This window comes from Homalodisca vitripennis, chromosome 3 (genome assembly GCF_021130785.1).
Source record: "Homalodisca vitripennis isolate AUS2020 chromosome 3, UT_GWSS_2.1, whole genome shotgun sequence".
Lineage (NCBI taxonomy): Eukaryota > Metazoa > Arthropoda > Insecta > Hemiptera > Cicadellidae > Homalodisca > Homalodisca vitripennis.
This window is the reverse complement of record NC_060209.1, coordinates 188999371-189025103: the sequence shown is the minus strand read 5'-3', so window position 1 is coordinate 189025103 and position 25733 is coordinate 188999371. Positions and strand designations below refer to the sequence as shown.

The 25733-nt window shown below is 34.2% G+C and overlaps 1 protein-coding gene across 1 annotated transcript in view; it reads left to right on the top strand.

Annotated features, from left to right (window-relative positions):
- Positions 1-1353: 1353 nt before the first annotated feature.
- Positions 1354-25733, top strand: part of LOC124357880 (phospholipase A-2-activating protein) — a 37454-nt gene continuing 13074 nt past the window's right edge. The window contains exons 1-6 of the mRNA XM_046809966.1: positions 1354-1759; positions 9956-10149; positions 11871-12101; positions 12816-12960; positions 15652-15804; positions 24806-24940. Of these exons, the coding sequence (XP_046665922.1) occupies positions 1632-1759; positions 9956-10149; positions 11871-12101; positions 12816-12960; positions 15652-15804; positions 24806-24940 (986 nt within the window). The 5' untranslated portion in view covers positions 1354-1631. The remainder of the gene's footprint in view (positions 1760-9955; positions 10150-11870; positions 12102-12815; positions 12961-15651; positions 15805-24805; positions 24941-25733) is intronic.

Genomic DNA, 25733 nt, shown 5'->3' with positions numbered 1-25733 from the left:
AATACCTCCTGCTACCTGAGAATCGACAGATGTTAACAACTGGTTAAATTAATGTTTATTTACTTGCATGTATTGCAGACGCAAGTAAACTCGATTTGTGTATGCTTGCATTCAGGGGATGTAAAAGTATCGCAAGAATTGCAGTAAATTTATTAATTGCAAAAACCTAAGTTTGAGGCCATAACTAGGATTGGTATATTTACAATTAGCCAATACAATGTTTAATTAGCTAAATTTAGTGAAGTCTTTCCCACCGAAAATGAAAAACAGATTTTGTTCTATAAATGATACGTTTCGAATGAATTATTTTAGAGGGTTTAATGTAAGACTCCGCCTCAGCTACTTCTATATCGAACTGAAAAATGGTAAACAACAGTCCATTCGAACTCGCTCTTCAAGCCAGGATGTTGTCCGCTGCGGAGCAAATACGAAATCTCAGACTATGGCCTGAATTCTGACGTGCATTTAACTTTGTTATAATTGGCTCAATAATATATTGTAATCAATATTTAAAATACGATTTTTCCCATACGAATATATAACATTAACATTAAAGGCATTATAATACCTAAACAAAATATATATAACATTTATTATCTTATTGAAATTTCTAATTTAAATTCAATACATCAAAACAGTTGTATAATGAAAATAACCTTATTATTGCAATAAACGTTTGTAATAAATAAATAAAAAATACAATATTTAAGAGTAGATCTAACCAGGAACCTATAAATTAGTATTTAATGCTTCAATATGGAGACTATTTTTGAAGTTAAGTAAAGTTAAACTAATTTTCTACTATACTTATCAATGTCCTCCTTCGTAAACTAACGGTTTCCAAACTATTATTTTCCAAACGAAAATGTAATAAACAAATAGAATAAATAAATGTTTGTTATAATGTGAAAAATTTAAATTGTATCACTATAAGATGATTATTTATAAAGTTTGAAGCTCCACAAATTTTGAAATACAGTACTATGAAACCTTAACAGTTTTCAGTATTATAGGAAACACCACAGTTCCAACCCTATTAATGACGATAAATTCACAATAACCAATTACTATGATATAATGAAAGGAATGCTTCGCCTCCTGAAATAATCTTTTAACGCCAGACTATTACTCCTTTAATAGAGTAATAGAAGGTTTTCATATAAATCAGTTTTTTAAGCTTGCCGATATGTTTTACTTACATTTAACCATCTTCTGTTCATTATATTTATGATATGCCTTACTTATTGGTGAATGATCTTCTGGTCTGTGTTCAGATGGTAAAGAAAACTTATTGTACTATACATATGATTTGATGTTTTTGAAGAACATCTCACGTTACGTACGTTATAATACAGTAAGAGTAAGTAAGTTGTTAATTCATTGCGTTTGGTTCACAGTGTTATCGGCAAGTTTAGTGAAACTGATGTTTATCAGTTAAATAACTATTGATTAGCTGTGTTTGTTCATTATTGTATTAGTAAATAGGAGTTTCAAGGAAGTGAAATAATATTTAGTGTGTTTAGTTCACAAAATATTTAGAAGCAGTAGATTTTATTTGGACAACTACCGCATTGGTAGCCTTGTCCTAGGCTTAGATTTGTCCAGCATTCTTACACCCTGCAAAATCTACTATGGTTTATAAACTGAGTAGCATACTTTTTGGACATTCATTAGATGTCAGGTCATTAGCAACAACAGAAGATGGGAAGATCATATCTACTTCAAGGGATAAAACAGCCAAAGTGTGGATACCAAATGGGTAAATATATGAAATGTGGTGTAATGTTTACTTTAGCAACATTAGACTACATAAAAAAATCTAAACCCACGTTTAACCCTACAAGTGTTAATTCTTAAAATGCCATCTGTTTTCATGGGTTGGTAAATCTTAATCTCAGCGACTACCGCTCCGATCGCCGTAATTTTTTTGCATTCTAACACAGGTTAACGTTATTTCACCGAAAAAAATAGTCCCGATTATCGCCGTAGCCGTTTACTCCCCCCCCCAAAAAAAATTTTTGGAAAAAATAAAATTAAAAAAACCTGACTGACAGTGCATTTATTCGTTTTTTTTTGTGTTATTAGGTCGTAGGGCACGTAATTTCACCGAAAAAAGTAGTCCCGATTATCGCCGTAGCCGTTTACTCCCCCCCTCAACAAAAATTTTGGATAAAATAAAATTTGAAAAACCTGACTGACAATGCATTTATTCGTTTTTTTTGGTGTTATTAGTTCGTAGGGTAGTAGTCCATGTACTAATTCTAGTATAAACTCGTCTTATCTTATCAGTAATAAACGCGCGCCGCTTATCTTTTGCCTGTAATGAAACCTGCGTTAGTTCTGTCTGAGTGTTGTGTGTGTAAGCAGTCATGCGTGATCTGGGCTTGGACTTTGCAAGCTCGAGTTATTTTTTTTTCTAAAAGAGCAAGCAGCGCGAAGCGCTGCGCAGCGGGCAAGCATCGCGTGATCTGAATTTTGAATAGGCAAGCTAGGGTCTTTTTAGCGTGTGACAAGAACCATCGCAAGCCATGTCAATAACTTCACTAATTATTCCTTGTCCATGTGGGTTTGTTTGTGTACATCTGGCGGTCAATCGAAGCCGTCCTATAGGTCACGTGACCCGTCCGGCCAATCGGAAACCTTCCTGTTTGTCACGTGGCTACTGTCAATTCATCAAAACGTCCATGGTCGGCCATTGTTTTTAGTTTGATAGTTGAAAATCTTGTTATTTATGTGTTTTGTATTGCCAACATTGTACTGCTGTAAAACTGGTTTTTATATGTTAGCGATAATCGGGACTATTTTTTTCGGTGAAATTACGTTAACCTGTGTTAGTACGAAAAACCTTACGGCGATCGGAGCGGTAGTCGCTGATCTTAATATTTACCTTTAAAAGACAATATATTATATCTCAAGGGATGTTTTTCTTTTTTTGCTAGAAGTACAGAAAGGTACCATCGACGCCTATGACAACGATAACCATTTGAAATATTTTTAAGGAAAATAGGCTAAGCGATTTTCTTTATCTATATGAGCACTACCTTGATACCAAATTTCATCAAATTCTGAGGTGGTCGTTATTTTGTTTATTTTAGTGTGTTGATTTCATACAGAATGACAAAATTATTTATTCATTTGTAGAAAGCTTTCATTCTTTTCGGTATCAGTAAAGGTAACAGCCGGAGTTTCCAATCATAATTTCAATGTTATTAGCGTATTCTGCTTGTCCTTCTGAACAAACCTATGCGCAGTTTTAGGAGGTGGAAATCACAAAAAACTATGGTTTTTAATAATTGAAATGGGAATGTCATTTTGTGATTATATTGGTTTTTGTGTACTTATGATTATGATTTTCAGCGTCTTCTCTGTCTGATAGCTTATCTGAGTGTTCTGTGATCAAAACAGCTTAGTACAGCGCCAACAACTGTCTTGTGTATTAAACTTCACTTCTTTGGATAACCATAGTATCCATTTCTCAACTGTCTCTGAATGTTGTCTTATAATACTGTCGGTACTTTGGGATTATACCGACCACACCAGTATGAAGAACACAAAAATATAAATTTATAGAAATAGACATGATAGAACGAAAAAACAACTCTTTAATTACAAAATTACAAACTTACAAGCATTTCCAGGTATTGTGATCGGTATTTTTGTCGCTGTTATCTTATCTTTCTCGAGAATCCCGATTACGTCAGGCCGCGCGGCATCACATGATTTGCACTGTACATAATTGCCTTTCCATTACAATTCAATTTATATTTCTGATCAGCTCCTTTAGAATTTGATATTTTACTGATAGGTACTATCTCGAGGGATGTTTTTCTTTCATTGACATCAGCGCGGCGCAGCACCTTCGGTGCTGCCGAAGTCCGCGCTGATGGCCGGAGGCACTCGCATTTTGCGTGGCAGAGTGTGATCAAGAATAAAAACAAGTTTTTATTGTTTTTGTTTTTTCAAGAAAGAGTTTAGTTTTTGTTTGGTAATGTTTGTTTGGTACTTTGGGATTATACCGACCACACCCAGACATGAATCGTTATTTCACATTTCGTTTCTACTGATTACTAGATTAGCGTAGAACAATATTTCGTCAATATAAAACAGGAATTGTCTTATCGCAAACACCTCCCCATCCTCAGACAGAGGTCAAAGTCGAGCGTCTAGTAGATAACGTGATTGCAGAGTCTCGCCGCCCGTTCAGCTGGTGCATCGCTTTGTTGTACTTCCGTGTTTTACCTCTACATTTCTCCAAACACAAAAATTCAACAAAAACAAACATTTACCAAACTAAACTTTTTATTAAAAAAACACTCAAAACTTGTTTTTATTCTTGATCACATTCCGCCACCCAAAATGCGAGTGCCTCCGGCCATCAGCGCGGGCTTCGGCGGTGCTGCCCCGCGCTGATGTCGACGAAAGAAAAACATCCCTCGAGATAGTACCTATCAGTAAAATATCAAATTCTAGAGGGGCTAATCAGAAATATAAATTGAATTGTAATGGAAAGGCAATGATGTACCGTGCAAATCACGTGATGCCGCGCGGCCTGCCGTAATCAGGATTCTCGAGAAAGATAAGATAACAGCGACAACAATACCGATCACAATACCTGGAAATGCTTGTAAGTTTGTAATTTTGTAATTGAAGAGTTGTTTTTTCGTTCTATCATGTTTGTTTCTATAAATTTCTATTTTTGTGTTCTTCATACTGGTGTGGTCGGTATAATCCCAAAGTACCCCGGAGGCACTCGCATTTTGCGTGGCAGAGTGTGATCAAGAATAAAAACAAGTTTTTATTGTTTTTGTTTTTTCAAGAAAGAGTTTAGTTTTTGTTTGGTAATGTTTGTTTTTGTTGAATTTTTGTGTTTGGAGAAATGTAGGGGTAAAACACGGAAGTACAACAAAGCGACGAACCAGCTGAACGGGCGGCGAGACTCTGCAATTACGTTATCTACTAGACCGCTCGACTTTGACCTCTGTCTGAGGATGGGGAGGGGTTTGCGATAAGACAATTCCTGTTTTATATTGACGAAATATTGTTCTACGCTAATCTAGTAATTAGTAGAAGCAAAATGTCAAATAACGATTCATGTCTGGGTGTGGTCGGTATAATCCCAAAGTACCATACTGTCAATTAGTTTTTAAAGTTAAATTACGTGCTTGAGTGTGGATAATATAACAAACTAAAATATTTGGAAATTAATTTATTCCTTTTTTAATTGGTCATCGTTACCCAGCAGGAAACACTTCTCGCTGGTTTATACCTTCCAGTTAAACCTACCATTGGCCATAGCAAAAACCGATGTGTCACTTAAATCTGGGCAATCCCATGGATGTCCAGGAGCAACCCATCACTAACCGCAAATGTCAAGATTCTGGTGCAAGGGCAATTCGGTAGGTCTAGTCTACTGTGGGAGATGACTTTTTGAGTTTGGTGGGGTTCGTTCCCTAACTATCAGAGGTTCTTGCTAGCCTCAACAAGGGTTGTGCCACCCCATACCTGCTTTGACTGATGAGGATGGTTCAGAGCTGGCCTCCCTTTCCAGGGGGACATGACTTTGAGATTAGTGCCGTAATTCTTTCTCATGGATCTCGATAAGAGGCGGCCCCTACCCCCTAACCTTACCCATCCTGAATATCCTGTCACCCTGGAAGCAGCGCTAAAGTTCTTACAAGACTAAGTACCAATTGTAATTGTAAGCTTCATATCCTAAGAGAGAATAAAAGTCATCTTGATTTTTCAGAATGAGTGTAAGTTCATTCTGTAGTCGTGTGTTGTTTTTAAAGTAGGAAAAGATCATTTTATGTGATACGAAGTTACCAGGTGGATTGTAAGTAGGTTGTACAAAGATACTAAATCAGGAAGTTTCGGTTACGTTAGTTTTGCTAATTTATTAAATTAATTTTGGATTTTCTATATTATTTAGCTTGTTCGTTTGTAGAAAGTTTGTTATATTATTGTTTGCATTATTTTAAAATTTCGGTACTTTGGGATTATACCGACCACACCAGTATGAAGAACACAAAAATAGAAATTTATAGAAACAAACATGATAGAACGAAAAAACAACTCTTCAATTACAAAATTACAAACTTACAAGCATTTCCAGGTATTGTGATCGGTATTGTTGTCGCTGTTATCTTATCTTTCTCGAGAATCCTGATTACGGCAGGCCGCGCGGCATCACGTGATTTGCACGGTACATCATTGCCTTTCCATTTCAATTCAATTTATATTTCTGATTAGCCCCTCTAGAATTTGATATTTTACTGATAGGTACTATCTCGAGGGATGTTTTTCTTTCGTCGACATCAGCGCGGGGCAGCACCGAAGGTGCTGTCGAAGCCCGCGCTGATGGCCGGAGGCACTCGCATTTTGGGTGGCGGAATGTGATCAAGAATAAAAAAACAAGTTTTGAGTGTTTTTTTAATAAAAAGTTTAGTTTGGTAAATGTTTGTTTTTGTTAAATTTTTGTGTTTGGAGAAATGTAGAGGTAAAACACGAAAGTACAACAAAGCGATGCACCAGCTGAACGGGCGGCGAGACTCTGCAATCACGTTATCTACTAGACGCTCGACTTTGACCTCTGTCTGAGGATGGGGAGGGGTTTGCGATAAGACAATTCCTGTTTTATACTGACGAAATATTGTTCTACGCTAATCTAGTAATCAGTAGAAACGCAAAATGTGAAATAACGATTCATGTCTGGGTGTGGTCGGTATAATCCCAAAGTACCATTATTGTTTGCAATTATTAAAATTTCTTGTTATCCACACTATTAAGGAGATTCGTTCTTAACTTGTAACATCTTAAACAAAACAATATCAGGTTTTACAGGCTTAAAATGACAAATAATGAGATTGTAGAACATTAAAAGTTCATCTACTTTTCTTACAAGATAATTTACGAAGTTATGGCTGGGTGAATTTACAATATTTAGTTCCTTTTTCAAGTTATGCTTCCTAGCAAACATTAATGGCCAGGGGCATTTGTTATCAGACCCTCTAGAATTTGATGTGCTGTGATGGGTACTACCTATGACAGGTCCTCAACCGTTCTGTGGTATTCCAAGGTGTGAATCCTTTGGGGCTGTCTTGAAATGGGTTGGCGCTTAACATGAGAGAAGGTGGAGGTTGCATCCGGGTATTAGAATGGTACTACAGTCGCCTTCCTCCAGAGTGGCGTCTGACCTTCTGTTACTAGATAGATCAGTGTCTTCTCGGGTTATAGGTCTGATCACGGGACATGGTCATCTGAAGAAGCATCTTCAAAGAGTCGCCATCCTTCAGGAGGATCTGCTCTGTAGAATGTGTGATGAGCAGGATGAAACTGAAGAACACTTGCTCTTTGATTGCCCTTCATAGCAAGGGAGCAGTATGCCATATTTAGTAGTTTGGACAAGGGTGGTGAATTTCCCCAGGAGGACCTGATAGGTTTTTTTCGGCCCTTTGTGGAACTGCTGAAATCATAGACTGGTAGGCCTCATGGTGTGCTTCCGGGGTGTACAAAAGGCCCTTGAGGTTTAAGTGCATGGCAGTAGGCCGCCCTATAGAAGAAGAAGAGGGGTGTTTTCCGTTTGTTGTCATCAGAATGGGGCAGCACCCAAGCTATCTTGACATTTACATGTGTAGTCAGGGTCCCACCCAACCGTGAAACTGGGAATAAGCCATTAATTTCGTTCACCGTGAAATTACCTTAAATAAGACGTTAGATCAATGTACAAACCGTGAATATCTTTACTAGTTGCGATTAAATGACTATGTCGTTAGGTTCCGGTTCACACATGAGCGAGAATTAAGCAAGCCTAATTGCGGCAACTCGCTGTTATTGGTCTCGACACAAATTACTAGTGTACCAGACTAAGTGGAGCGGTTTACTAGAGGGAGGGCGAGCTGGCCAACTGCAGAGTGCAGCAGCAACTATTGCAAACAACAGCCACCACTACCAGATCGCAGCCTACAGCGGCGTGTCGCAATCCCGTTGACGCAGTAGTGTTTGGGAGAGCATTGAACGGTTTATATTGGTAGTTGTCACAGTCGATCGCCGGATCTCATGGACGTGCCAATCTTTCTCGAAATATGTATTCTGGTGGATTTGGTATGAGAGGAGTCCATAGATGCTCAATAGCTTGTAAATATTAGCTTACTTTTTTGTACACTTTGATATAAATGTTTTATGGTTTTTTTATTTGCAATATTTTTATATGCAATGTTTTTCTGTGGAAAAAATATTACTTAAATATAAACTTCCTGCTTTATTCTAGTTTTACTTATAAATAAGTAAATTAATACAAATATAAACTACTCTTATAATTGATTAATGAAGTAAATTGAATTCTCCTACATTTAATCCGATTCATAATCTGATCTAAACAAGTATCTACTAAATATTTGTAATAATAAATTGTATTAATATTTAAATATTTTGGAGATATGAATTAAAATACTGTATAGCCTACGCAAATAATCAATCATCAACTATGAGACTCTTTTTCGTTTTTATAAATATTTGTTGTTTTCACCTTTATACAATCTTATTAGTGGGATTATGATTGTACTTGACTGCAGAAATATTTAATTTACTATTGCCAGTTTTTAAAACATGTCAATTTTGTAATTAGTATTTTTTTAGTGTTGTGTAATCAGTTCTGGTATGTAACATTTTATACTTGTATAAAAAGCCTCTCTGGATTCCCACATGTCTACTATGCCACTGTTGTCGGCTGCAATCCTCTAGTGATGGACAAACATAATAGAAGTTAGTTTATTTGCAACTATCATTCTAACTATCAACTACGCCCCAAAATCTGAAGCCTGGCAATGGTGATCTGCTTCTACCATAAAAATCAATGCTCAGACAGATGTAGTTGGTTCGTATAAAGATGATAAGTGTTGTTAGAAAACGATTACGAACAGTGCATTCTATTCGCTTTCAGCCAAACTGTGTTATTAGAAAAGTCCTAAGGCAGTCAGGCAACCTCAGAAACCAAAATTTATTTATTTTCTAAATAAACTTGCAGTGTTATCCTTATGTGACAATATATTCTAGGTATTATGATTATTTTGGGTACTTTGGGATTATACCGACCACACCCAGACATGAATCGTTATTTCACATTTCGTTTCTACTGATTACTAGATTAGCGTAGAACAATATTTCGTCAATATAAAACAGGAATTGTCTTATCGCAAACCCCTCCCCATCCTCAGACAGAGGTCAAAGTCGAGCGTCTAGTAGATAACGTGATTGCAGAGTCTCGCCGCCCGTTCAGCTGGTGCATCGCTTTGTTGTACTTCCGTGTTTTACCTCTACATTTCTCCAAACACAAAAATTCAACAAAAACAAACATTTACCAAACTAAACTCTTTATTAAAAAAACACTAAAAACTTGTTTTTATTCTTGATCACATTCCGCCACCCAAAATGCGAGTGCCTCCGGCCATCAGCGCGGGCTTTGGCAGCACCTTCGGTGCTGCCCCGCGCTGATGTCGACGAAAGAAAAACATCCCTCGAGATAGTACCTATTAGTAAAAATATCAAATTCTAGAGGGGCTAATCAGAAATATAAATTGAATTGTAATGGAAAGGCAATTATGTACCGTGCAAATCATGTGATGCCGCGCGGTCTGCCGTAATCAGGATTCTCGAGAAAGATAAGATAACAGCGACAACAATAACGATCACAATACCTGGAAATGCTTGTAAGTTTGTAATTTTGTAATTGAAGAGTTGTTTTTTCGTTCTATCATGTTTGTTTCTATAAATTTCTATTTTTGTGTTCTTCATACTAGTGTGGTCGGTATAATCCCAAAGTACCTTATTTTGAACTACAGTATTAACTTGAGTAAATATTTCTTAATATTAGTGTTGATTGTATAGAAAATAAAATATGTAGGCCTAATTTAAAAAAAATTAGATGTTTGTATGTGATATGAACTGTATAATTTTTTAGGTTAAACGCAGGATACAATGAAGCAGCAACACTGCGGGGTCATACCAGTTTTGTGAGCTGTGTTTGCGTGTTATCTCCATTTCCCCAGTACCCAAATGGCCTTATATTGACTGGAGGTTGTGACAAGAAAATTTGTGCTTTCCATCCCACACTCTTCCAACCTTTATTCATCCTGGATGACCACAAGGATAACGGTGAGTGATTCTTGGATTCTGTTAATTGACTTAAACAGTAATTCTTTAAAGTTAGTTATTGACGATGGACGGTTTGAAAGTATAACAGGATTTCGGACATTTGCCATTGCTATATGTTACGAAAGGTATAACACGTTTTGAGGATTGGAATCTATCCTCTTTGTCAGGTGGGGGAGTTATTAATTCATACAAAAATTAAGAACAGAAAGAAGAAAATTAGGTAAACGAAAGGGTTCAAATATAATATTTTTCTCTTTATTTCTCAGTATTCTGCCTTGTACGGCTGGGGTTTGGTTTATCAAGTACATTTTCGTGATGTTTGTTTCGATAGAACCTGCAGCTGCGAAAGTCTGCCAATTGTTGCACCATGTGAGCCTCATTATTTTAATAAATTAGAAAAGTAGAAGAAGCAGACAACGTAATATAATTATACAATTCTTATCTCCCTTCAGGTTGGATATGCAGTATTACTAGCCATGTGATAATGCAAAAGAATTCAAATTTTTATCTTATTTGCTGATGGTTTTTAATTGATCAATCAAAACAATTTGTTTGGTTTTACATACTTTAACTGAATATTCTAACTGCAATTTATGCGTGCTGACATAAAAAGCATATTATATATAAAGTCTTTAAAATTGTTTCCCATAGTGTCGATAGCACATTTCCATGTTACAAAGACAGTTACTATCTCTTTCAGAGACTGTGATGGCTCGTCACACAGTGTCTAGATTATAATAATAATAGATCCTTGTTTAACAAAAGATAATTACAATCATTGACAACGTCTAAATTACAGCTAGAAAGCAAAGTCAGTTTGATAAATATAAATAACAGCCAAATACAAAATAGAATGCAAACATCATACTAGAATCAAATCTCTAAAAAGACCTTAACAATAAAAATGTCCTTTTTCTAAAGGATTCGTCCAGACTGTAAAAGGGAGTTGTTTAATAGGCTACTACTCTATATTAGAGGTTTAACCCTTTGAGGTTTCATTAAAAATCACACCAACTATCCCCAGATTATATTTATTTTCTGCTATGGTACAGTTTTTTTTACATTATACAAACCAAATGTTTTAAATCCTTTTTTCTGTAATATTTTTATTTGTTGTTTTTACTAAGGATAGTTAATTCTAAAAACATTTTTAATGGAATACACATTTTGCAAAAAAACGTTTTAAATTTGGGAGGACCATGCCTATCAAATCTAGTTATTGTGATAAAAAGGTAAATGTGAGATAGCCATTTTATGCCAAATTTTATCTAGTTTTATAAAATCTTAAACTTTATGTACATATATGAAACTATTATGAAGCTATAAAAACCAAAAAGCAGCTAAGCGCATAAATTATGAAAATCACGCACAATGTTATTATCATATACTTACATTTCCGAGTGTCACAGAAATCTTAAATAAAAGCCTAGGTTAATATGCATATCCTTTTATAGGTCCTTAAAAATGAATATTAGTCACTCTACTTTCCACACTTGGGTAATTATTACAGCTCCACTTGCCTTATTGTCCACAAATTTTTCCTACACGTATTGTTAATATTTATACAAATTGTTAAGCTAATATACTGTATATGCTTACACAGGTTGTTTTTTTAATTTACAGACATGCTTTTTGTTACACATTTGTAACTTTGAAGTACACTTAAACTTGTCCTTTATTTTTAAAATAATTCACAAATGTCATAAAATGGCTTGTTACAGTGTGTTCATTGAGTGCTGGCATACAACCGGGGTTTGTCCTATCCTCGTCATGGGACAAGTCGGCTAAGTTGTGGCGCGTAGGCGAGCAGGAGTGTGTGCTGACACTCACCGGACACGAACTCACTATCTGGAGAGTGCTACAAATGGCGAACGGCACGATAGTCACCGGCTCCGCTGACAAGACGATACGTGTCTACTCTCCAGACGGCACCTACCTACGCACTCTCACAGGTGAGTCTTACTATCAATGTCCCCCTGCCCTCTACATAGTGTACAAGGAAGTGTCGTGATGGTCAAAACGTTGAATTTTAGTTTATAGCGGAGATATAGTGATTTTCCACCATTTAAGCAATAAAAGTGGTTTACATATAACAATCCATATGCATTTTTTGTAATGATTGGCAATAATATAGCAAATTTACGAATGTTTATAAAATTTAGCTTGTACTAGTAGTTTAGAAATATGAAGCAATCAATTTTAATTTTACTAATTCACTATTTTTTAAATTCTTGTCAAAAAGTTTTAATTTTGAAAATTAAATTTTCTAAAAGCCTTTGCAATCATTTTGATGAAATGTTATTTACTAGCCCATTAAATTATTAACAAAATGGCACCCACTGAATCTCTCTAAAATTCTTTCTAGAAAGTTTGATTCTGTTAAAATCCAACCACAATAAATTCATGCAAGTGCTGCTTTATTTTGGCATTTATAATTTTAATGTATAATAATCTCCTGAGGATATTTTTAGTTTTTACTACTTTTCAAGAACTTCACATCCAATAAATATGTATTTAATTTTTACTTCAGAGCATAAGATTTGGTAAAAATTAGTGTTGGGCTTGTATGATTTTGACTAAATGTTCATTTATCATATTCAATTCCATATTGTGTAAAGGATCTTCACCATAAAGCAACTCTGATCCTCATCCTTAAAATGTTACAGGGCACAAGGACTGTGTACGAGATCTGGCGGCTGAGTCGGCAGTAGAGTTGTTGTCTTGCGCAAATGACGCGACCATCCGTAAGTGGAATGTGGACACTGGAGAGAGTTTGGAGGTCTACTTTGGTCACAAACACTACATCTATTCGTGAGTTTTTATATATCTAATCTTTGCTGCTTATATTGTAGAGAATTCAAATTGAATTTTCAAATTTATGTATGGGAAAAGAGAAACTAAGCAAAATTAAAAGGATAGTGAGGAAGTTCCTTCACGTTTGGGACTAAAAAACCTCCTTCATTAGGAAATAAATATTATAACATACTTATGAAATAGTATTAACCCTTTGAGCCCCGGACCTAAAACTATAGTTTGTGCAAATTTTTACCAAGTCTAGTTTTGCAAGTAACTGTCTAAAAACCCCAAGGCCTTTTCAGTGATTTTGTACGATTTCATTTGAAAAATCATACCATCACTAATATACTAGCTAATGACCTAAATAATTCATTAAAATGTTTGAAATAAGGTACTTTACAAATAAAAAATTCAATAAGGGCTAAAAAATGTTTGTGTACTTTTATATATGTAAAATAACGCATATGTGCAAACTAAAAAAAAGAAAAAAGTTACATTTAACATTTTTTAGAAATAAAACAAGGAACAATTAACCTGTGGGAAAAATCTTTATTTCATTTGTCGTGTTATTGCAAACATGGAAAAAAATTTTCAGACAGATTAGTTCAATAATAAATATTTTGTAAAATATTTTTTTTAATGACACAAAACCTGTGACGTACTAGGCCTAGGTTGTGTAACATTATTCTGAGCTGATGTAGATGGTATCTCAGGTGTTAAGTCTTTAGCACTAAATTTCTGCCATTGTCACTATCATATTTAGGATCATACGTCGGATCAAGGTCACTATCATCGTCAAAAATATCAGATAATACTGAATCGTCATCTGAAAAGTCAATATTCAATTGTCTGTCAATGTCACTTGAATGTTCTGCTAGGTTTGAGGGTACTTTGGGATTATACCGACCACACCCAGACATGAATCGTTATTTGACATTTCGCTTCTACTGATTACTAGATTAGCGTAGAACAATATTTCGGTAATATAAAACAGGAATTGTCTTATCGCAAACCCCTCCCCATCCTCAGACAGAGGTCAAAGTCGAGCGATCTAGTAGATAACGTGATTGCAGAGTCGCGTCGCTTTGTTGTACTTCCGTGTTTTACCTCTACAATTCTCCAAACACAAAAATTCAACAAAAACAAACATTACCAAACTAAAACTAAACTCTTTATTGAAAAAACACTCAAAACTTGTTTTTATTCTTGATCACATTCCGCCACCCAAAATGCGAGTGCCTCCAGTCAACGAAAGAAAAACATCCCTCGAGATAGTACCTATCAGTAAAATATCAAATTCTAGAGGGGCTGATCAGAAATATAAATTGAATTTTAATGGAAAAGCAATTATGTACCTTGCAAATCATGTGATGCCGCACGGCCTGCCGTAATCGGGATTCTCGAGAAAGATAAGATAACAGCGACAACAATACCGATCACAATACTTGGAAATGCTTGTAAGTTTGTAATTTTGTAATTACAGAGTTGTTTTTTTGTTCTATCATGTTTGTTTTTATAAATTTATATTTTTGTGTTCTTCATACTGGTGTGGTCGGTATAATCCCAAAGTACCGGTTTGAGTCACCCATTATTTACAAAATAAAACAATATTTCATACTGAAAGTACCGAAACAATAATATAACTGTCTACTCACACAAACGTAATGAACATCAACACAGTCTACTAAACGTAAACAATGTCACAGCAGATGCAGATGTTGTTCTTAGTAACAGCTGATCTTCTTACTCTTTCTTTAGGAGTAGTGTAAATATTATTTAGTAACATTTGACCATGAAATCATATTGTATATGTATGAAAATAAAATTATAAGTTCTAAAACCACTGGTGTCGCTAAAATTAAACACGAGAGCCATTTATAATAACTTATATCATGCCGACGACATATCGTCGGCTGGGGTTTCTCGCACTATTTTTACTGCCGGAATATCGTCGGCCTGGGGTTTTTAGACAGTGAAATTTACCGACGATATACCGGCGGCTGGGGCTCAAAGGGTTATTAACTTCTGAATCAGCCAGTATTTTATACCTGGCTGACTTAAAACTTGTGATAGCCTCCATTATCCTCATTCAATAAACTCCTTAAAATTTTTGAATTTCAGAGAAAATTCTTGAAACAGCGGTTTTAAGAATTTTCTGGTTCACTTTTGTATTCTATCAAGGTCAAGATGTTTGATCAGACATTCCTGTTTTTTTTTTGTGAACATTACCCTCACACTTTCTTCACTCATTATTTTCTCACCATAAATCACAAAAAGTGATGGTAGGTTACAAACGATTTACTGGTTTGTTTCCCCTCGTCAATAATCAAATTGTAGATTGTACTTTGCAACTGGCAGGCTTTTTAACTGCAGCATGAGAAAAGATTACACATCAAGGATTTAACAAAGAAAACCTTGCACAACTTCTGCAGGAAGTGTACTGAGTCACAACGCTCTGGTACCAAGGTCGTTACATTAGCCCTGCCCTTTTTATTGCCATGGCAAAACATTACTTTCTAGACGGCTCTCGTATTTTTTTTTTTTCAAGGATCTCTTGTCACCACACTTTCACTTCCCCTACCCACCTGTTTCTTTTTTATATTTTCTTTTCAGATTGTATATTGCAGATTTCCAATAACATAATGCCATGGAATCCAAAACCTATTCCATGCATATGCCTATTTCCTATTCTATTTATTGTTGCAGATTGGTGGCTAGTGCGGGACTGATGGTGTCTGGAGGAGAGGACAGGGCAGTTAGGGTCTGGACTGGCAAGGAGTCGGAGGAGATAACGCTACCTGTTCAGAGTGTGTGGGCAGTGGCGAGGCTCCCCAACGGCGACATTGTCACGGGCACCAAGTAAGTCTTCTTGTTTATAAGAGAAATTTACTAATTGGTTGAATGGTTTCACAGTATGCTTTGAACATGTTTTTATTAGCCACATCGACATTAAATTTAAATCATTTGATTTTTTGGCTGGGAGTTGCTGAATTATTTTTCAAGCTCTTCCTCAATGACAGGTGCCAATGCCAGTGAGGCTACTGGACACTGTCTCCGTCTTGGGATTCCTTGTGGCGGTGATGGGCAAGGGCGTTGCTCACAAGCAACAGATCCGAAGAAGATCCGTTAAGCCTATTCACAACCTCAACCGTGTCCTCCACAAGTCTTTTACCATTTTTTTAATTTGATATGTTTGTTGCATGATTTGTTTTTATTGTTGATGATGTCCCAAGCAGTTTTAGAAATATTTTTTGAAGATATAATTGATTTAGAAACATCATATGTCTTTACCGCCTGGATCACTTTTCTGTAAATTAGTTTGTAATTTCGAAAAAACCGCTTAAATTCTTCGTTGTGGGATGTTTCCTGAATTTCTGAGAAAAACTTTAGTTTTTCTGTAGAAATTAAAATTCCTTTAGTGCCACAAACATTTTATAATGTAGACGAGTTTTTAGCATATGATTGGGAGACCACCAATTAAAAAGACTGACTGAATCCGTCACCGGAAGTGGGAATTATTGGCAAATGAATGGATGTAGGTAAATTTGCAAATTGTATGTTTGAATGAGACCTTGGGGTGTATGACAAAATTTTAGCAAGTAAAAAGTTGACTTTTGCCATGCGTTGTAGAATGTTCCGGCAATAAAAAACTGATTTTAAGTAGTACTCAAGTAGTAATAATTCCTAATCCACTATTCAAGAATTTTGGACTTTATGGAATTTAGAAGTAATCAGAAAGATTTGTTGTGGTGTAGCAACAACAAAACCAATTGCTAAAAAGACATTTTGTGTGAGTCGTGGAAGACCTAGTCTAGTAATCCAGCTGTTTGAAGGTTGAATTTTGAGAATTTGTTTAAATTGGGTGTATTTAACCATGGAACTGGCAGTCACTTTTTCCTCATATGGCAGGCCATTTTTGGTTTGATTTGTACCCCGCAATTAAAACATTAAGTAAAAAATACGTTTTTAACTATAAACCTATACTGCCCTCCTAAGACCCTAAAAGACGTATCTCATAAAACCATAACTTTCGGAAAAGAGCAATCTAGTAAAATGATTATTATTCGGACCCAGTTATTCATTAAATTAAATTATTTTTTTAACTACATTTATTTAATATATGTTTCTGTATTTGTGAGTTACTTATCTATAAATAGATAAATTTTCACTAATTTATGCTTTTTGTGAGATACGTCTTTTTTTCTTAGTAAAATCTGCCGGTAACCGTTATTTTATTAAGTCGTATCTTTATGAAAAAAGGTAGTAATTAAGAAAACAATAATAGCATATATAAACCATTTTTGTCTATGGCTGCATTTTCTTATTTATTTTTTTTTATTCAAAAAGGTAAAATAGAAAAACGAAACATTTAAGAAAAAATGCTTATTTATATTCATATTAATATTCAATAAGTGTAACACAAAAAATAATTTTAATTATTTATTATACAAATCTGAACACAAAATAGTCTTTGCATCTTAGCCACATATGGAACTCATATATGGCTCTGGGAGATTTTCCCAAAAACAGATTCTGCTTCCCTTTCGATTACACCTCCTATATATTGTAGAATGTTTCTTTTTCTTCTCTGCAGGATTACCATTTACTTTCACCTGTTTTTTTTTGGTTTTGGTTAAAGCACTGATTTGACTATTATACTTTGTGCCAAAAAGTTGATGCTCTACATGTTCAGTATCAGAGAAAACATTTTTGTACTGAACCGATTGTTGCTCCTCAAGTGAAGATGACTTCGACCATTCATCTTAAAATACGGCCTATGGTTGAATACACTACCCTATATTATATTGTGACGAGAAGTCATATCCCATAAAAAAAGTGTTTTAAGTCCATGGACAAGTACTTCAGATTATGGAGATGCATTTTTTTCAACGGGCTTTGTACTAAAATCTGCAAAATCATACAACATATTACCCAGCCTTTGCATGGATACCTCAACTCTGTGGTGAAAAGAATACTGCTGCCATGAAGGTATGTCCCGGTGCTCAAAGTGATCGCAGGATGATCTCTGGAGTACAATTTTCCAGGAGAGTTATAATAAAAAAAGAGGAATTAGAAAAAAGTGTCCCAATTTTTATTCTGTAGCAGAACCAATTGTCCAGCAACAGAGTGGATCTGTCTTGTACTCGCTTATACAACAAAAATTGATAAAATTACTAATTCAAATCATCCTTAATGTTCTTCCAAACACAACCTTCATACCAATAACGCAGCAAATACAATAGAGCTTTTTTTGTTTTTTACCTACAGGCACAAAACTTTCATTGTATGCCACAATTCTGTTGAAAATTATTGCTGACTTAAACATATCCAGACGTGCAACAAAATAACTTTTTCCCCATGTCCTGCACAGTATATAAATTGAAATCAAAATCTTCTCTCTCTCCTTATATCAGCCACACAATACAGATCGAGATCTTTTTTTTGCTTTGTCCTAGTGCTTTTTATCCAATTTTGGCAAATGTTGTGCAAGTATCAATCCAAATTTTCTTTTGTGTGTAGATTACTGTGTAAATTAAACTCCTCACACGATATCGCCATTCTTCATGGCCTAACTTTACTATTCGATATCTTAAAATTTTTTTGGCCAAACGGTTATCAGTGTATATTCCATAGGAGCACCGTGTTTACCATATTTTTATCCTTATAGTCATTGCACATTATAGTTAAAAGACAAATCACTCGATAGGTATAGCCAAACGATTATGGGGCAATTTTCTCTGCTCGATAGTGAGATATAGTTGGTCCAAAAGAATATATGATTTCGGAATGGTTCTTCTCCGAATTTTGTTTAAGATGTTCCTTTGACCCTCCTGACCTTATTTTTTGCTTTCTACATAGGTTGTTGAAGTTAGTGCAGTCGTAATACCCACCTGTCTCACGGTTATTCTTGTCATAACCCAAGTACGTAAAAAGAACGTTTTTACAGACTGTCCTGAGATTTTTCCGTTCTCATCCTTAATCGAATACCTAAAAATGTTTGGTTTCTTTCTAAAATCTTTATCCTTCCCATATGGCCTGTTCTCTCTTAACATAAATAGTTTGACATCATGGTGTTAACTGAATGATTTTCTAGCTGTGGAATCTTCAATATGCCAAAATTCTGAGTTGAGTACTATCTTCTTTCATTAGAGAATATTGCTTGGTGCCTTATGTACACAAGTGATGTTGCAGACCAGTGGATTAATACATTGTGTTTTTATGTAAAACTGACTGTAAATTTATTCTATTTTTTCCTCTGTTCAAGAGAAACATATGGCTTTTTTTCACTTTCTTAATGTAACCTTTGTTTGGTATATCAAAGAACATTATTTTTGTGCGTTAACAGATACTGCACTGCCTCTTCTCAGTATTGGTTACAGAATGGCTTGGTATTTTGTAACACATTCAATTGGTCATTTCGTGTTGCGAACTGTTGAAGAGGTTGTAGCTGTAAAAAAAAAACAAAAGTTTTCTTTGCTTCCCTGTTGGAATGTTATCATAGTTCAAAATTATAACTTGATTTTCATTTTCATTAATGTAGCTTACCTGTTTACATGTAGGTGGTTGAGGCATAACTTCAATAAGTTTTTTCCTTCATAATTAAATTTTGTGGCCTACATCTTTCCTTATCCTTAAATACTAAACTACCTTCAATTCCAATGAATTAGATATAGAGTCCACACTCGTCAAACACAAAGTCTGGGATGAAGTCCGTGCATCACACTCATTTTCTTTTTAAAGGGGGTTTGCCTGCTCGATCCACAAAGACTCCTTTTCGTTTCGTTGATTCAGAGCTGCCGATAAGCATTTTTCTTCCCCTTTCTTTCTCTTCTTTGTCTCTCCTCATTTTTTCTTTCTTTCATCCCCTTCTTCTTTCTCCTTTTTTCCTATTCCCTGTTCTTTCCTCTCCCCTTTTTCCCTTTCTCTTTTCTTTCTCTTCTTTTATTCTCCTTTTCCTTTTTCTCCCTTTTTGCTCCTTCTTTCTTTCTTTCGTTCTTCTCCCTCCTCCTTTCTCTCCCCTTCTCCTTCTCTTTTCGTTCCCTTTTCTTTTCCTTTCTCCTCCTTCCTTCTCTTCTTTCTTCTCTGTCTTCTTTTCTTTTCTTTCTTTCGTTTTCCTTCTTCTTCATCCTCTTTCCTTCTTCTCTCTTTCCTTTCTTTCTTTTCTTCCTTTCATTCTTCTTGTGCTCCCCCTTTCTTTTCCTTCGTTTTCTCCCCTTCCGTTTTTCTCGGTTGTTTTTTCTTTCTCTCTTTTCTGTTTCTTTCTTTCTTTCTTTTTCTTTTTCCTTTCCTCCTTCTTTTCCTTTTCTTCTTTTCTCCCTTTCTTTTCTCTCTCCTTCCTTTCTTCCTTTTCTTCTTTCATTTCTTCTCTTCCTTTTTTCTCTCTTTTCTTCTTTTCCCTCTTTTTTTCTTTTTCTTTCTTTCTTTTCCGTTTTCTTTCCCCTGTTCTTTCTTTTCTCTCTCTTTTCGTTTCTTTCTTCTCCTTCATTCTGTCCCTCCCCTTCTTTTCTTTACTTTCCTTTTCTCTTCTTGTCCATTTCCTCTTTCTTTCTTTTTCTTTCCTTTCCTTTTCCCCTCTTTCTCTTCTCTTTCTTTCTCTTTCTTTTCTTTCCCCTCCATTTTCTTTTCTTCCTTCCCCTTTTCCCCCTCCTTCTCCTCTTCCTCTTTCCTTTTCTTTTTCTCATCTTCTCTTTCTTCTTCAATCTTTCACTCACTCTTTCTTCTCCTTTCTTTCTTTTCCTTCATTTCCGTTTCCTTTCCTTTTTCTGCTCTTCTTTCTTTTCCCTGTTCTTCCTCATATTTTTCTCTTTTCTCCCCTCTGTCTTTCTTTCTTTCTCCTTTCTTCTATTTCAACTTTCACTTTTCTCGGCCCTCTAAGATCCCCCAGGACTGGGGGGCCTGAAATAAACAGAACAATTAGAAATCAATTAAAACAAACTGAAATTAGGCTAGGCTATAAAACATATTTTCATACATTATAAAATATCACTATAATAAGTAACCCAAAAATATTTTCTCCATAGGGTCTTTTAGATTTTGTTTAGGTTAGAAAAGTATAAGTTTGCATAGTAAAAAAGGTAAAATTGGCTTACAATACTGATAAGTTAAGTTTAGTAGGCCTACTTGCTTAACCGGACAATGCAAGCCATGCATAAAATTAATATCATTTTAACAAATGAAATACTGTAAATCTTAATACCTTAACTATCTATAAACCTTGTAAGGCCTAATCACCACAATTTCTAACCAATTACTTGCGTAAATTTTACTGCCTCTAAAGTGAAACAAGTATCTGCCCAACATAACCTCGCTTAAAGTTTTGATGTATATAACCTATTAGTTTGGTTAATTAGTAAGCATGAATAAGCTTATTTTAATCAGCAATTAAGAAATGAAATTAATTTCAAAGAATATTATACTAATAACTTAAGATGCAGGACAAAAGTGTATTGCCAATTGTATATTTTACCTGTATACTGAATATTGAAACCAACAAAAACTGTTACTCTGACAACAATTAAAACAACACAGCCATCAGCTATTACCCAGCATTCCTCCAATGTGACATCAGTGTCTCCTAAGCAAATAAGACGTATATTCTAGATACGTTTACTATTTTGTTTTAGGAAATGGAGACAATCATTTTATATCTAAGTTTTTGAAGCGAAAGAGAACGTATCTCTTAATGTCTACTTGTTGGCTTAGGAAATTGAGTATAAACAGCTAAAATGCTTAGGATTTTCCATGTTATTTGGGAGATAGTCCTTATTTTTTTTTATCGATATTATACAGTTTAATGTGAGGATACGTCATTTCCGATAGAGAAAAAGATGGTTAGCTCCCCCAACATTACTTAGGACGTCAAAACGAAAAATCGAGAAAAAATTGAGATACGTCATCTACGCTTAGGAGGGCAGTATATGATGTAATGTGAGGTTTACAATTATTTTCAAGAGAAATGTTGAGATAATTATGGTATAAAAAGAGATTTTGAATAAACCGTTAAAAGAAATGATCACTAAATTTGTTTAGCAGTATGACTGCACCTGGTAAAGTGTGATAATATAATAAATATTGAATCTGAGATAGCCAATTTATTCTTCAATGATATTCAGGTTTTCATGAAAAAAAAAATTAAATATATTGTAACACAAATAGTACACAAAGCCAAATTTGTTACAATAAATGTGCAATTATTTACAAAAAAAAACAATTCTTACACTAAATGTTTCCAAAATTTAGAGAATTATATGCACTTCAAAACAGTAAATAAATTAATAACCAATTTTTTTTATTTTTGAAAAGTGATGGGTGAGACCTAATTTATCTAAATACCTAATGTACCTAAATTTGCTGCTATGGTACATTTATTTTCAAAATTTAAAATAAAAAAATTAAATTTTGATATGGAAATATTGAGTTGATTATTATAATTTTGCAATAAATAAATACTAATTTTGAGCTTTTACTGAAATATTGGCTTAATTTGGGGTTCCAGAAGTCCTAAGTGTCACTCTCAAGGCCTAGGTTGTTTTAAGTCCGACAGGTCAACAAGTTGTCTAATTTCAAAAATCAGCAAAATTGTGGGACATAATTGAAATAAGAACTTAACAAACATCAAAGCAAAGCTATAACAAACTAACATAATAAACTGTATCCATGATATAATTAATATTGTAGTTCTAAAACATTTTTAACTGCACTGCACAATAGCCTAGATTGACCTAGGCTACTAAATACAACCTATCACACATACAACCATGAAATTACTAAAAGAACACTACATATTGTTTTAAAAGGATCCATAACAAACTCTTTTATAAGTAATTAACACTATTTCGCAAAATAATACCTTTTGTGACTAAATCTAAAGACCAGAACAGACATACACTTGCTTCAAAATGATTTGATGAGGACGATTGTTCTGGTAAGTTTATGACATCGCTGTTGCCAAAACAGTGAAACAAATTTCACAATTGTAATCAGAATTTCTTTCTGTTTGAAGTGCCATTTAAATAGTGGTGGTAGTACTTAAGTCATGTTAATAGACTTATGTACTATATGAACTATCGAAATAGGTATGTCTCAGATTGACATTATAATGTCAATTGTCAGTTCCAAGATTAAATTAAGGAATCTGTCACCTAACATAAGCACTAATTCTTTCAATTACTTGAACATGTTAAAGATTTTCCAATATATACATGAAGGAAATGAATTGGCATTGAAAGCTAGACTTCAGACTGACATTACAATGACTACAATCAAATTTGCAGTGTACCACAGATAAATTTCCATAATTGTGACTATACAAAGTTGTTGGAGTCCATTGGTTAAATATTAATTAATACTAGTAATAATTGTTAAACTTTAGGATCCCTTAACAATATATCTCCTAAAAGACCACTTAACGATATATCGGTATTTTGAACTTAGGCTATAAAAAGTACACTTTCAATTCTACAAATTAAAAAAAAAAAACTTCATAAGGAAATTTTGACCCAACTCTAATATTTGTTTTTATAGTGTTAATGTCCTTGAATTCCGTAATGATTAGCTCCACAACAGCGATAGAAATGAGTTGTGCAATCAACACTGCTCGCTATCAGAATGGTTTTGGTAATCACTTTCTGCCGTGATTAAAATCTGGTAACCAACTTTCCTTATGTTAATTTAGGTTTGTTTTGTCAAAATTAATGTTTGCTTCATGAATTATCGTGTAATGACTTAAGTTTAACACTGAGATAAAAATTACACACATGGTAGTATTTATTTGTCACAAATAACCCAGACCTGGAAGTCCTTGTTTGTTTTTGTACTTGACACCCAAAATGCAACATAACAACTAAATTAGTTACGGTTTTTAGTATATTTAAATCAAGTTATGATGTTTCAAAATCATTAAAACTTTGAACATGGATAAAAGTCAGTCAATACCCATGTTAACAATCTCGTTATTGATTTACAATGCCATAATTCTACAGCTATTTTTTTCCTCATAAGAACCCCTCATATCTCATCACAATATATCCAACCTAGAGTCTGACCGTCTGCTTGTTTCTGGTATCAGACACTACGTCAAATTTTGTTAGGATTTTAAGGATTTTCATCAATTTTTTTCTGTATACCATACAGCATATACTTAGATTTTTAGCTATAACTTATTTACTACTGTTTAGCTATAAAACTAATGCTGTATACATTTATTTGCATGAGTTTTTACTTGGAAAACGGTTTTTTGCTCCTCAGATTATCTAATTTTTGGTCGTTCTGACCACGGCTCTGTGACATCAGGGTCAGATATGAGGGGTTCTATTGTATTACAGTCAATGTTTGATAATGTTCAAATAACTTACAATTCATCTGTAAGTAAATTATGGGTCAATAAGCAATCTGACTCCAATATATTTATATAGTTTCCAAATTTGTGTACAACAAAAGAAATACATTTTTGTCACAAAAAAGTAGTTTGTGGGCCATTACAGTTTTCTAATCTAACAACAGTATTTATTTTTTATTTGTTCTATAGTTTATTTGAATAAAAATACTTGAAAATCATTTGAATATCTTTATTATTGTTTAAAATACAATTTTCCCCATAAATCGTTACAATTCTGCCAAAAATGGTTGGTTACTTTTGAAATTGAAATTCGAAAACACAAGATCCTAAAAGGGTTAAGAAACAAAGAATCTTATTTAAAACTACCTCATTTGTACATTACACCCAGATAGAACTAAGATTTATTTCATATGTAAAAAAATATTGTATTACTTTTAAAATAGTCCTTTTTAAATTGTAAAAAAATATTTTTTCATTTATATTTTTATTATTTGGCCCATTATAAGTTCTGGTCTGTGACAGTGATGGAGTTGTGAGAATATTCAGCGCAGACCCAGCCAGACAGGCCGACCAGGCGACCTTGGCTTCTTTCCAAGACGACATTGCCAACTTCGGAAAAGCGGATGAGCAGGAAATTGGAGGTGTCAAAGTCTCCGAGTAAGTACATAGTGGTAGTCCCTTTTAAGTGTAATTTGTGGGGTAATGAATTAATTTTGTTAATTGAGATTTTTTGATTTTATCAGCAAAGCGTACTTTGATATTAAACAAACTCTTTTTTTATTTACAAGAGTGGAATGATCAGAATATTATAAGTTAAGGTTGTTTTTTTTTTTCACTCCATGAGGAACTGCAAGTGTTCTGAGTAGAAAATGTATATTTTGTAATAAGACGAAAAATAAATACATAAATTTAAAAAAACCGGGAGATAAAAATGTGAATGTTTTACATTGTGCACTTGAGTTACAGCTACAGGAAGTTATATGATTTTTAATGATTATTGACAAGGTAATTATAATTTTCAACAAAATATGATTTAAAAAGGTGAATTTTAAATAAATATTTCTTAAGGAAATTATTACTTTTATTCAGAAATAGTTTGTCATTTCCTGTTATCCTTAATTTTATACATATTGTAAAATAATTAATATCCTTGTCTTTAGCCATTTTTTTGCCTGGCTATAAGATGCCCCTAAAAGTATTTTAAATTGTTTGACCAAGGTTTACATTCCAACAAAAAATCAACAGCACCACCTTAAAGTAGATGTTTTTACTAGAGTTTTTACAAAGTTCCTTATTGCTTTATTTAGTTAACTTAGCAATAACTATTGTACCAGTTTATACTGTCAGCTATATTGAAACTAAAGAGACCCATGGTGTATAGTCTTTACAGTGGACAACCCTTGTTCATACGGCTTAGCTATGGAGTGTGTGCCTACTAAACAATATCATT